Here is a 13,358-nt window from a genome sequence, read left to right on the forward strand (position 1 = left end):
CCGCTGCCAGCAGCCTATGGCGCCCGCCAGCACCGCCCCCGTCCCCCCCGGCTGCCAGCAGCCGATGGCGCCGCATGCACAGCCCCTCCCCGCTGCTAGCAGCCTATGGCGCCCGCATGCACAGCTCCCTCCCCCCCCCCTGCCAGCCGCCGCTGGCGCCCGCCTGCACAGCCCCCTCCCCGCTGCCAGCAGCCTATGGCGCCCGCATGCACAGCCCCCTCCCCCCCCGCTGCCAGCAGCCGATGGCGCCCGCATGCACAGCCCCCACCCCCCCGCTGCCAGCAGCCGATGGCGCCCGCATGCACAGCCCCCTTCCCCCCCTGCTGCCAGCAGGCAATGGTTCCTGTACACGCCCACATGCCCCCGCTGTCACTGCCCGTCCCCTCCCAGGTGGCATCATGGACACCAAACCAGCGTGGTGCATCTCGGGGGCCCTGCCCGTGCTCAGCCACGCAAGCTCTTCCCGGGCTGCTGGGCGAAGGCCCCGCTGCAGCCAAGGTGCAGGAACTTTGCCCCAACTTTAAGAACGTGCCTGAGAACTGATGACATCAACAGCTGAGTGTTTCAAAGCTGCCAAGGGGGTTTAGGCACCCAGCACCCACTGAAACAGGTGGGGATGGTTTGTCTTTGGCATCTCGTCCCATGGGGCGTGAACACCCAGAGCAGGGCAGCCTGAGGAGCTGCTTGTGTCCTCGCCTCTCCTCCATCACTGGGACGGTGCCGTGCGGCCGGGTGGAGGCCGTGGGCCGGGCTCGAGGGGCACGCGGCGCTAGGCCTGTGGAGAAGCCAGCCACTGCGGGCAGACACCTGGAGGTGGGTGGGGAGGGACGAGTGGTTCACGGCCCCGGGATGAATCACTCACCCCACCTTCCCAGAGGCTCCATCTGTGTTTCTTTGCCTCCTCCCTCGGCTAGTACAAGGCCAGCTACAGCCGCCACTTCATCTCCCCGAGTACACAAGAGCGGCAGGACAAGGAGATATTCCAGCAGAACATGAAGAGGCGGCTGGAAACCTTCAAGTCCACGAAGCACAATGTCTGCTCTGCCAAGAGCAAGGCCAGGCTGAAGAAAGATGGCAGGAAAAAGGTGAGTTCCCCGAGGGTGGCGCTGCCCCACCTGCCTTGCCCGTCTTGCGTGGGCCAACCTCCCTCTGCTGGCTGGAGCCCCACCAGCCACTGTCCCCTGGCTGGCAGCAGAGTGGAAACCAGCCTCGTGTTAGCCAGAGCACACGGGACAGTGGGAACCTGCCGACATGGCAGACAAGCTCTGGGGACAGCTCAGCATGGCAGGGGATCCTGGCTCACGGGCTTTGAGCCGTGCATTTAGACAGTGCCAGGCGTGAGCGGCTCCGTCCGTGATTCTGGCCTTCGACTAGGAGAGTTATATGTCACCAATGGTTTCCTACGGTGACCTTATGGGACCCCTTCTTCAAATGTCCAGCGCCCCTAGTCCCAGGAAATCCGTTCCGATTGACCAGGAAGCGGATGGTGCATCTGTGGCAATGAGATCCATGCACAAAGCCAGCCAGTGTCCTCACCTGGAAAGACCCTCCCGGTGGTGTTACACTGAAGCAAACTCCTGTGCTGAGTGTGTACTGGGCAATTCCTGTCCCTCCTGTAAGGCTCCAAGTCTGTTACGCATCCCCTCTGCGGAAACAGCCCTCGAAGTGACACAGATAAGCTGCTGCCCCCTACCCTTCACAAACTCCAGCATGGCACCATCTTCCTTTCGGCCTCAGGGCTGCCTGGAGGAGAGAGGCACAGTCAAAGCAGGGCTCTCTTCTCCAGTGTTTGTATTACATGCTCTTGCTGTCAGAAACCACGATGGAGATGGTCTGGCCTAGTGGTCAGAGCCGGAAGCAGGAGTCCCGAGTAGGACTGGAACAAGGCCGGAGTGAAAGCAAGGCTGGAGGAGGACTAGGAACAGGGCAGGAGCAGGAGCAGGCTCTGGCTTGCAGAGTCTGTGCCACAGTCGGGCAGGGGAGAGTTCCAAGCCATGCAATGAAGTGGATCAGACTGAGCTGCTGTGTCTCCTGTGAGGCTTATATACGTGTCCTGAGAGTCACCAGACTAGCTCTGGGATGGTGGATTGGCTGGAGCCTAGCTCAGGAATGACTCATCAATGCATGGAGCATAATCAGGCTCTAGTTCAGGGATGACACATGACCTTACAGTCGCATGTAATCGGGGGGCTGGAACAATTTGTACAGTGGGGGAGCTGGGAGCCATTGAACCAGACTGTAAACCCTGGATATGATGGAAACCTCTTCAAGCCAGGGGGTGCGGCAGTGCCCCCAGCACCCTTAGTTCCAGCACTGTGCATGTAACCCTCCAGTAATAGCAGCTCTCAGCCCTTTAAACAAACCCACATCAGGTGGGCAGTGCCACAGTCGCTGGGTGTGATGCAGTTGTTACGTCGTTATCACCTACAATGTGCTTCGGCGACCCCTAAATGGCTTTGAATTTTGCAATGACTCCGTTCAGAATGGCACCCAGAGTCCACTTTGCCTGCCACAGACGCTTTTGGAAACAGCGGGACTGCCAGGTACAATCCCGACCAGTGAGGGGTTTGTGTCCCCCCCGCCCTGTCACTGGGGTGCCTTGCAATGCCTCACTGGTACAGCTCCCAGCCTGGGCTGCTCACAAGCAGCCTGCCAGCATTCAGGTCACTCCCGGATGTGTCTGGGTGTAACTGCAGCCTGCCAGTCACACCCTGTCTCTCACCAGCCTTGGTTCTACTGCAGGGTGACCCCAGCTCACTCCCAGGCCCGGACTTCCCCCAGAAATGCATGTCCTGTACTGCCCAGCCCCCTCCCGGACAGTCCAGATATAGCAAGGTCATTATTCCCTAAAGGGACTAATATATCCGCTTATTACCTTAAATGGAGTTATCCAGATACTTCAATTTAACCACACTGGTTTAGATAAAACAATAAAACCAATTTATTAACTTCTGAGGGAGTGATTCTGAGTGAGTACAAGCAATGAGGCGTAAAAGCCGAAATGGTTACAAGAAAAAATAAAGATAAAACTCTTCCTAGTGCCTAACTGAACAAACGACATTAGATTCAAGCAAAGTTTCTCACCACGTGCTTCCCACAGCAATACTGACCAAACTCCTTGGGTCAGGCCCCCTCCCCCGGAGTCCAGCAGGCTGCTCCCTTTGTCTTCGCAGGGACAGCGAATGAGATGGGCAGGGAGAGAGAGGGGAGCCTGGGGGCTTTGCCCCTCCTTTTTAGAGGTGTTTAGTCCCTCTTTGAAAAGCATTTCGAGCTGAGCACCAGGAGCCAGTCTGTGTGCAAGGATGTTCCCTGCTGCTTGTTGTGACCTGTTTGAGCTTCCTTTGTCTTCCCTTTCTGCTTGATGACCCTGTTTACGGCTTAAATGCAAATTAAGGCAAGGCCACTTTCCCTTGCTTAGGATAGACCTGTTTGCCGACTTCTGCCTGGGCTGGAACATGTGCTAATAGCACCATACAGGGGATCTTACCCCTTTACATACAGTCTCACTACACACATTTTATCAGGACAATGCTGACCAGCAAATCATGAGTTTTCAGATGATGTTTGATGATTGTTACAACAGCGCGTGGGGTGTGAACACGGGTATATTCCATCACAGCCAATTAAACTGACTTTCCAGCCTGTTTACATCACGGGAGCATGGCAAAGGGGCTAGAGTGCTGCTGAGAATCTGACCCCTAAGGGCTAAACGTGTGTGTCAGGGTTCCCTCCCCACTCTGAACTCTGGGGTACAGATGTGGGGACCCGCATGAAAGACCCCCTAAGCTTATGTTTCACCAGCTTAGGTTAAAAACTTCCCCAAGGCACAAATTCTTTCCCTTGTCCTTGGATGGTATTGCTGCCACCACCAAGTGATTTACACAAAACTTCAGGAAAAGGGTCACTTGGAATCCCTGTTCCCCCAAAATATTCCCCCAAGCCCCTTCACCCCTTTTCCTGGGGAGGCTGGAGAATAATATGAGTACCGACCAGACCCTTTGTCTCTAGGACACTGAAAATCAAACAGGTTCTTAAAGGAAGAACTTTATTTAAAGAAAAAGTAAAAGAATCACACCTGCAAAATCAGGATGGAAGGTAACTCTACAGGGTAATAAAAAGATTTAAACACAGAGGATTTCCTCTCTAGGCTCAGCTTCAAAGTTACAAAAAACGAATAAAACTCCCTCTTAGCATAGGGAAAATTCACAAGCTAAACTAAAAGATAATCTAACGCATTTCCTTGCCCTTACTTACAATTCATGTAATTTTAGAGAGCTCATTTCAGGTCTGTTTTCAGGAGATGTTTTACCTGCCTGGTCTCTCTCTCCGTCCAGAGAGGGAACAACAAAAAGAGCACAAACCAAACCTCCCCCCCCAGATTGGAAAGCATCATATTTCCTTATTGGTCCTTTTGGTCAGGTGCCAAACAGGTTATTTGAGCTTCTTAACCCCCTCAGTACATCTGGCCAGGAGGGATTTGATGCTACTGCATACGTAAGGGTTGTTACCCTTCCCTTTATGTTTATGATAGTGTGTGTGTGTTCGCGCACCAGGACGCGAGCGCTGTCTGTGCGTGCGTGCATACACCTGAGTGTTTGGAGGGGGGAGTGCTGGAGCATTGTGCTTGCTCTAGAGCAGACACTTGGGAGTGGTGCCCCTGGCAAGTCGCTGAGCGCCGCGTGGGCAGCACGGCTCTGCAGTATTTCAGGGAATGGGGGACTCAGCCCAGGCTCCGGAGCAGGGATCTGACCCAAGGCCTTTTCTCGTCATTAGCAGAAGAAGAGTGCCGCGAATGCCGAGCTGCCCAACGGAAAGCCACCCAGAAGCGTTACCTGGCAGCAGACGGGTAAGGCCCAGGGGCAGCAGGGGGGCATGGGAGAGCCAGGCACGGGGAGGGCAGTGGGCTTTATGTGCCACTAGGATAGGCCCCTGGAAGGTGGTGCCTGTGGCTTTCTGCACAATGTGTTCCCAGGAGGAAGGGCCTTAAGGGACCGGTAAGAATGGGAGCCTACAGGCTCTCCCTGCAGCCTCCCGCCCCCACGCAGCCTCCCGCCAGCTCTGGTCTCTGGAGAGAAGCCTGGCACAGCACAAGCTGGGAGGGAGCAGTGGGCAGGAGGCTGTGCTGCTCCCCTGGAGGGTGGGGCTCATTGGAATCTGGTCCTGGGACGCCTGCCTCACTGGACATTTCCAGTGGCTGGAGGCGGCGCCGTCACATCCCGTCTAGGGTGGGGGGGGGCTGTAGGCCCCCCAAATCCCAGCCAGAAGGTGCCGGGGGTGTGCAGTCAGGTGTGGCCCTGGCACCCTTGGCACTGTGCTGCTTTTAACCAGGCTGCAGCTACAGCAGACCCTGTGCCCCTCCAAGCCCAGTGGGTGGCAGCTTCACAGGGAGGAGCTTCAGGAAGCCCAGGATCTGGGGGGAAGGTTGGGAGAGGCCAAGGAGCAGCTGGAAATGGTCCCTGGGATGGGCTTGGGCGGGTGGGGCCTGGGCTGGGCTGAGCGGCAGGCAGTGTGTGTAGGTGCACTGACCATGTAGGGAAGCTGAGGCCTGCACCCACCGCGCTTCCCCGTCTTCTCCCGGCAGCTGCTGTTCTAGTGGCGGTCGACTCCGACGATGAGGAGAGTGACAGCTCCGAGACAGAGAAGGAGGATGATGAGGGGATCATCTTCATCGCTCGAGCAACGGACGAGATCCTGCAGGGCAAGAAGGCGTCCGGTAGGGGCCCTCTCCCAGCGGTTGCAAGGGGGCTAGTGCTGCAGGGCTGGCATGGAGAGCTGCAGCCTGGGCTGCAATGAGGCTGGGCCGGTGAGGAGCAGAGTGTGCCTGGCTCACAGGGAGCCCAAGCTGAGTGCCATGGGGCAGCTGGCGGGGTAAAGGCCAGCGGTGCTGCCGCAGGGCACTGTGCCAGGAAAGCAGGAACTGTCCTGCCTCAAGCCAGGAGCCAGGCTGTACCGGGGGCTTCCGTCACTGCAGGGTTCGTTACCCAAAGCTTCACTGGTCTGTTTTTCAGGCGGCATCAGGAATAAGTCAGTGGGGACACAGCTCCTCCGCCTGGTAAAGGGTTGGTACAAACAAGAGTGCTGTTACCTAAACCTGCTTTGCGTTAGGCCCAGCTAGCTCGTCTGATCCTCCCGCCTAGCCCTGGCAGCCCTGGGGAGGGAGCGCTGGGTCATATCCGGGTGCTGAACACGCCACAGCTGTGCTTGGAATCCAGCCTCAGGGCAGAGCCGGAGGGGAGCTCGGGTCTCAGGGGAGAGCTCTGTGGATTAACCCCCGGGTTGGAGGCTGCTCCCCCTGCATTCGTTTGCCCATGAGCCAAGAAGAGAAGACCCCTCCCCCTTTCCCGGGCTGGGCCTGGCATCTCCGGCCCCAGCAGGAATATCCCCACTTGAGTGACTGGGGTAGGTGGCTGTGGGGCTGAGTGAGCGGCTGAGCCACCTCGTTAATAGCAGGTGGTCCATGAAGAATAAAGTCCATGGGGCGGGGGGGCTGCTTTCAGTGCAGCGCTGCTTTGCAGTAACACTGGTTCTCAAACCGCCGCCGCCACACAATCATACACCAATTAAAACAAAAGTCGCCCCGCAGCCCCTGCTAACGGAAAGCCGACGCTCCATGTGGTAAGGGCGAAAGCAAATCCGCGATGGTGGCGGGTGGCCCTGGCAGCCGGTTGTTTCACTCTCCTTTGCCTGTGTCCCCGCAGGCAGCCTGGACGTCTGCCCGAGCCCACGTATCATCCCCCCTTCGCCCACCTCGGCGGAGAAGGAGCTGCCCTGGAAGGGTGACCGGGGCGACCTCGCTGTTTACATCTCCTCAGAAACCACCAAAATTGTGCCAGTCGACATGCAGACCGCGTGGAAGCAAAGCATCTCCTCGCTGGAGAGCGTCGCCTCCCCGCCCGGGGCCGAGCCAGGCCTGCACGCCAAGACGTTGGCTGGCCCGGCGCCGGAGGAGAGACACGTGGTGCCAGAGCAGCGCACCTGCTTTCAGTTCCCCAATCCCCTCCTGAGGAGCAGCAGGCCTCAGAGCGCCGGCAGCCCGGAAAGGACGGAGCAGCCGGAGCTGCAGCCTTTGATGGCTCCGGACGAGCACGGCAGGATGAGTACGTCTGCCGGGCCTAGCAACAGCAGGTGGCTAATTCAGTTCAACAGAGCCGCCAGATTTTCGGATGGATAGCGCGCTCAGCCGTCGCTGCAGAGCGGCCGCTCGGCTGGAGCTAAGCACCTGGCTTCGAACCTCGCAGGGGCTGTCTTGGTAAATCAAAGGGCTCGCAAGTGCGGTCGGAGAGCGTGGGACAGGGAGGCCTTTCGGAGCTTGGGTTCGCACTGAGCCAGCAGCGGGTGTCGGCTGGTGGAGCTAGCCGTTCAAAACTCCAAGCAGGTGGGCTGGCTGCCTGCTGTAACAGTGTCAGTGCCTGTCGAAGCCCCTCCGCGCGGTGGGAATAACCAGATCCTAAACCCAGCCCTTCCAAACCCTAAAGCACGAGGGGCCCTTTCCTCCCCGCCTGGCTGGTTGGTGGCTCGGTCCGTGGTCTGGCTGCCCCACGCCAGCCGATTTCTCAAGACCTCCCAGGCAGGGGGTAGGCGCTGCTCTGCACTCCCTGCTGCCCATTCCCCAGCTGGCAGCAGGAGCGAGGAAGGGCTCCCGAGCACCGGCACCTCGGCGGGAGCCCCCAGCCTCGGCATTTCTTGGAGTGGCTGGCCCGTGTCGGGCGAGTGGCGCAGTACAAGGGGCTGGGGCGTGCCCTGCCTGTGGGCGCCACAGAGACACAGCAGCCTGGCACGGGGAGGTCGTTGCAACGACAGGCACCAGCCCAGCTCTGAGCTGGGTAAGGAGCTGAAAATAAAATGCAGGTGAGCGTCCCTCAATCGGCAGCAAAGGCAAACGCCAGCCGGGAGGCGAGAGCTCAGGACACTTCCATCGCCTCTTCCCAGCAATCGCTGGAGCTCTGCGTGTTTAGATCACCCGTGTAAACGTCCCTCACCGGGGTGTCTGGGCACAGGCATGTACTAACCGAAGAGACTCCCAGCACCGTGGGCTCCACTCTTGCCTGCTCAGCGCTTAGTACTTGGAGCCGGGACATCTGTGAGCAGCTTCTGTCAGGGCCTGTCTACACACAGAGTTAATCTGGAATAACCAGTGGGCTTTCAACTCATCCCTACCTTAATGCAGATTAACGGTCAACAGTAGACCAGCCTGACTGGGGACCGGGTTGGTGGGGGAGGGACTTTTCACTAGGCGCTGCAGGTGGCTGCATGTTCCCATCTCCACCGCCCTGACGCTGTCCTGTCTGCAGCACCCTGGAGCCTCGCTCTGGGCTCTACCAGTCCCTGGGGCCCTGCCCAGCGCAAGGGCCTGGAGGGGGGGTGTGAGCGGGGGGGGGGCCCAGGCAGTTGGGAATGGCTGGGCTCTGAGTCAGGGTCAGGTTTCTCTATCCCTGAGATACCGTCACAGTCAAACCAAGTCAGTCTTCCCTGGAGATGTGTTGAGCCCTTGCCCTGGGTGGGGTCAAATGGGTGGGGGTACACGCCGCAGCTCTGCCCGCGTGAGACGCACACACGCACGCCTGCCAGATGGGGTATCGCTCGGGTGGGCCCTGCCAGCCCCTGGCTCCCTCTCGCTGGGCTTGGAGGCCCTGCTGGCCCCTCTGAGACAACTTGTGCTTTGCTTATTTTCCTCCTCACTTAGGAAAAGCAGAAACGCCCCGGCCCAGCTCTGCACGCTGGTGGCACAGAACTGAGCGGCCACTCCCGCTCGATTGTGCAGAGCTTCATGAGACGGTCCCTGTCTGCTTCCTGACATGCTCCGAGGAGCAGTGAAAGAGTTAACAGAGTTGGTAGTTAAATCACCCCCAGTGGGGACTGGAGTAACCCCCCCCCCCCCGAGGTGAACAGGGCGGCTCCCAGCTCCCCCCTCCCAGGGCTGTTGTGTCAGGCTCTCTGCAAACACAGGCTGACGATGCATCAGTTACACTCGCGTCCCATGTGGAAGGTTGGGGAGGAGTCGCTGCAGCCTGTGTCTGCTCACACCCTCCCTTTGGGGCACCGGCTATTCTTCAAGCCAGAAACTCGAAAGTGACATCAGAACGAAGCTGTATCCCTGGCCAAAGCCACAGACCTTTCTCCGGCATCCCTTTCCTACCCCTTGCCGCAAGCCCACTCCCCATCGCTCCCTCTTCCACCAGAGCTTGCTCAGCCCTTTCTGGAATCACCTGCCGCCTTCCCTGCGGGGTCTGACCATCCCCTGGCCCTGGCCCCAGGCCCCCTGGCCTGGAGAGGGGCAGCGCACCCTGTTACGGGGGCGTTTGGTACTCAAGCTTTGATTCTGGAGCAGTTTGGGAGGTGTGCTCACTCCTTCGGCTCCCAGACGTCCCCAGCTCACGCCCTCACCCCTGACAGCAGAGAGGGACATCCAGCGCCACAGTCCGTGGTTCTAACCACTAGACCCCGCTGCCTCCTTCAGGGCATTGGGGGAGAGCGGGGAGAGCAGCAGCACTGTTACAGCCCCGGGAATCCCCCCAGCCCCTCCTGGCTGTCAGGCATGTCTCCAGCCCCTGCACGAGTCGGCTTCTTTTAGAGCCTCGTGGTGCTGCACCTTCGAAGGCCTCTGGAGCTGCACTTGGCAAGGCCATGGGCTCAGTGGGCCAGCCCCCGGTGTACTGGCTAAGCGGAAAGATCTCCGTTCCAGCTGCAGCTTATTCACCTCGCTGCTGGCCCCAGGCAGAGCCCGTGTGACGAGCGTGGCACGCCCCATGCTGCCAGCGGGACCGGAGCCCAGCAGCTGCAGCACCAGAAACGCAGGCCTCTGTCCCGCAGGGTGAACGTGAGATGCTGCCAGTGGGACTTAGTAGCAGGTCAATCACAGGTGCCACCCCAGGGTAGGCAGCATCCTTCCACGGGACCCCAGCTGTCCCCTCCCCTGGGAATGGGAGGGGGTCAGCATGGAGGGGATGCTCTCACCTGCCCCCATCCTGCACAGAGCGCTGCCTGGGGGTAGTGGGGAAGGCTGGGAAGCTGAGTGGGTTTGGTGCTATTTCTCAGGTCAGAGTTGTGATCTGGACGCTCTGGTACAGTTAGGTAACAGCCCAGACATAACCTGGAGCTGCTGAGGGGACAGGCCCCGAAACTGCTCTAAGCCGGATGGCTAGAGACCAAGCAGAACCAGAGCAGGTTTCATTCCTTTCTGGTCACAACCCTGGCGGCTCCGTAGCGTTGGTCTCTGGAGCCCTTGCGTAGGCTCTGTTTGCTTTCATGGTGTCCTCAGTGAAGGTGCGCTGCCCGTACCTGGCTTACAGGGTGGGGAGGGAGGGGTTTACTGGGTTTGTGTTACTCATACTATATATGGGGCTTTGATGATTTCTGAGATCAGGCCATAATGAAAGCTTTAGCTCGGTTGTGTTTTCTGTACTCATGGCACAGCAAATGGTGAAAGCGTGACTCTTAATTGCAATGAATATTGTTTTCTTGTGAAAATACATGCAAAGTATTTTGTAGCTTGCATTGGAAACAATAAACTGGACTCCGCAACCAGTGCTTCCCCTTGCGCTCGTGGGCACATCGCAGGGCTGGGTTGCAGGCTGGCCCTCGATCGCCAGCTCCCAGACGGAGCGTTAAGGCACAATACAGGAGCGTGGTCCTTCGTCATCCAAACAAGGGTGTGAACCTGGGAATTGAGAGCTCAGGTTACCCTGGGAAGAAATCGGCAGATGATACGGCAGGAAACGCAGTTGTGGCATAAGCAGCGTTGAACTTGCCCATCCGTGACTCACAAATAACCAGACACTGGCATGGGCACCATGTATGAGAGGCCAGGGAGGGGAATGCCGCGGGTGCAGTGAAGGTCACCCCTCCGGACACCCACCGGCCCACCACTGCCTTAGAAATGGGGGGCCCACCTGCGCTCCACCCTGCCCCCCCTCTGCCTCGTTCCTCAAGGCCTCCCACCGCTCACTCCTCTCTGCCCCTCACCCCCCCCCCGACGCTCGCCTAAGGCAGGGAAAGGTGATGGGGCCGTGTCGCCCCCCACCCATTCCGGGAAGGGGATGGAGAGGAGTGAGAGGCGGGTGGGGCCTTGGAGAGGAGGCGGGAAGAGGCGGAGCGAGGGTGGGGCCTTGGGGGGAGAGGCGGAGCGGGGGTAGGGTGCCCCCAAACAGGACTCGCGTGCTGCCTGTGGACACTGGCAGTAGTGGCAGTGCAGTGGTCGTGCCACAGGTTAGATTGAACAGCTTTGGAAAGACATTCAATGTGTCCCCCGCTTTCCACTCAGCCCTCACTAGATCCTCACACAGCCAGGCTGCTTCTTCCTACAGACCAGCTCTAGAACCTGCCTGGCCTCTCCATCCCCACTCATCCAGGCCACTCATCTCGCCTCTCTGCTCCTGCCCCATCTCCACACCATCCTGGACAAAGCCCCATCCAGAAAGCTGCTGCATCCGTCCCCTGGCGCCTTGCTTTGACCAGCTCACATCTCTGCGCATCCCTCCACCCGCTTCCCCTTCTCTGTCACATCAGCAGAGAACTCGTCTTCGCTGCCAAGGCCCTCCATGGCCTAGCACTGCCCACCCGTCGTCTCTCCTGGGCTCTCAGGACATTGGCCCCTGCTAACAATGCCAGCGATTGCCTCAAATGTTCAAACGAGCACCTTGGGGCTAGATTCACTTAGGTGCTTAGCTGCCCCTTCCAGGGCCTGCGTCCGGAGCCTGTTCCACAAATACCTGGATGAGAGTCGCTATTGTCAGTGTGAAAAACAAGAGCTCCCCAAAGCCCAGCAGGGGCTCGGGATGAGTCTCCTCACCGGAGCCTGAGACAGCACCTCCAAAGAGGCTGCTTGATGTGGTTTGCCCAGAAAGCTGTAGCAGAGCCAGGGATGAAAGCCGGTTCTGGGTTATAGGCCGTGACTTTAGCCTTGCCCTCCCTGCACTGCCCTGGCTCAGACACCCCACAGCAATTTCATTCCAGGCAACGGTTTGCTAGGCAAATTAATCCATCTCCCTGTGCTTTGCTGAGGTGGGCAGGCAGGAGCCCAAAGCACATGGAGCCTGCCAGTCTTTCGGTGAGGTGGCTGGGTGCTGGCTCGGCTACAGGAGGAAGCAGAGTTAGAGTCAAGCCTGGGCTAGAAGGGACTTCTTGGAACCGCTGACCTGCAGGGGTTTGATAGATTTTAGAGACGATGCAAGATTCAGTTTTCAGCAAAAACTTACCTCCAGCCTAACTCCACCTGAGCAGCAGTTCCAGGCTGTGTATTGCTAATGCTCCAGCAGGACTGTTATATCCTTGGGGGCAGCCGGTTTAGGAAGAAATCACTTGAGGCCAGACAGCAGACAGCTAACAAAACTACCATTTTATTTACAGACACAGAGCTCACCCAACCAGCCGAAGCTGGCTGGGCTATCCCCTAATAATCTAACTGAGTTGCCATAGGAACAAAAAACATGACAACCAAATACACAACAAGGACTTCCTGAGCCAGCACTGCCCCTGCTTGAGCCCACATGCTGTGCTGCTGGGTTGCATTGCGGTTCCCTCGACGGCAGCAGAACCCTGGGAGCCGGGCTGCTGGAGGAAGCCTTCAGGCTGCAATGAGTCGATGGAAGGCCACCATGTCGTCAAAGGACAGAGCCTCGGCACTGCTGCCAGCCCCCAGAGACATTAACACCAAGCAGAGCACTGGGCTCCCTTTGATGACGCCGGACACTAGTTCGCACTGAGGGCAGCACCGTAATGTCGGTCCAAGGTGGGTCCTGCCCCTGCTGTTTCTCTGATCCAAAATGTTAGGGTACATTTCAAATGTTCAAGCCAGGTACCGGGGGCGGGTGGGGAAGTCTGTATCGCAGGCACCCTGAGAGCAGATCAGCTCAAATTTGCACCCCAACAATCTGTTTTGCTACCAGAGCTGGCCTCCGGGTCTCAGGCTGGTCAGCCTGTTGATGTGAATATCTGAGAATAGGCAAAAATCAGCTTTACGCAGAAACCACATCGCAGCCATAACTCGGGTGCAGCAATGTCTGCTCAGAACCAGCTGTCTGCCTTGGTGTTGTATTTACGTGCGGAAGTTGCTGCTGAAACGAATTAATATTTATTCTGCGTCCGAGCCAAGAGCGTTATGTTACCATGAAACAGGCCTTTAGATAGGAAAAATGCCCTTGGATTTGCTCTGCCAGCACTGGAAGATTTATGAGACTCTTAACTAATCATTTCCTTGATTTTAGATCTTGGCTTTTGTGAATGACGTGATAAACGGCTCTTTGCCAGGGAGAGTCGAATAATAATTATACATTTCAATGTTTACGCCTGGTCTGCACTACAGAGTTAGCCTGACATAATTCACCGTGCGTCGCCTTCGTGGTGCATGTGTCTGTGCTCAA

The 13,358-nt window shown here is 58.0% G+C and overlaps 1 protein-coding gene across 2 annotated transcripts in view; it reads left to right on the plus strand.

Moving 5' to 3' along the window:
* SLC9A5 (solute carrier family 9 member A5) overlaps positions 1 to 10,521 on the plus strand; it is a 50,077-nt gene extending 39,556 nt beyond the window's left edge. The window contains exons 13-16 of one of the 2 annotated variants that reach the window (XM_039503840.1): positions 915 to 1,085; positions 4,774 to 4,846; positions 5,582 to 5,713; positions 6,699 to 10,521. In XM_039503840.1, the coding sequence (XP_039359774.1) occupies positions 915 to 1,085; positions 4,774 to 4,846; positions 5,582 to 5,713; positions 6,699 to 7,171 (849 nt within the window). In that variant the 3' untranslated portion in view covers positions 7,172 to 10,521. The remainder of the gene's footprint in view (positions 1 to 914; positions 1,086 to 4,773; positions 4,847 to 5,581; positions 5,714 to 6,698) is intronic. The other variant, XM_039503841.1, reaches the window with a different exon arrangement.
* The last annotated feature ends 2,837 nt before the right edge of the window (positions 10,522 to 13,358 follow it).

Source organism: Mauremys reevesii, linkage group 16 (genome assembly GCF_016161935.1).
Source record: "Mauremys reevesii isolate NIE-2019 linkage group 16, ASM1616193v1, whole genome shotgun sequence".
Lineage (NCBI taxonomy): Eukaryota > Metazoa > Chordata > Testudines > Geoemydidae > Mauremys > Mauremys reevesii.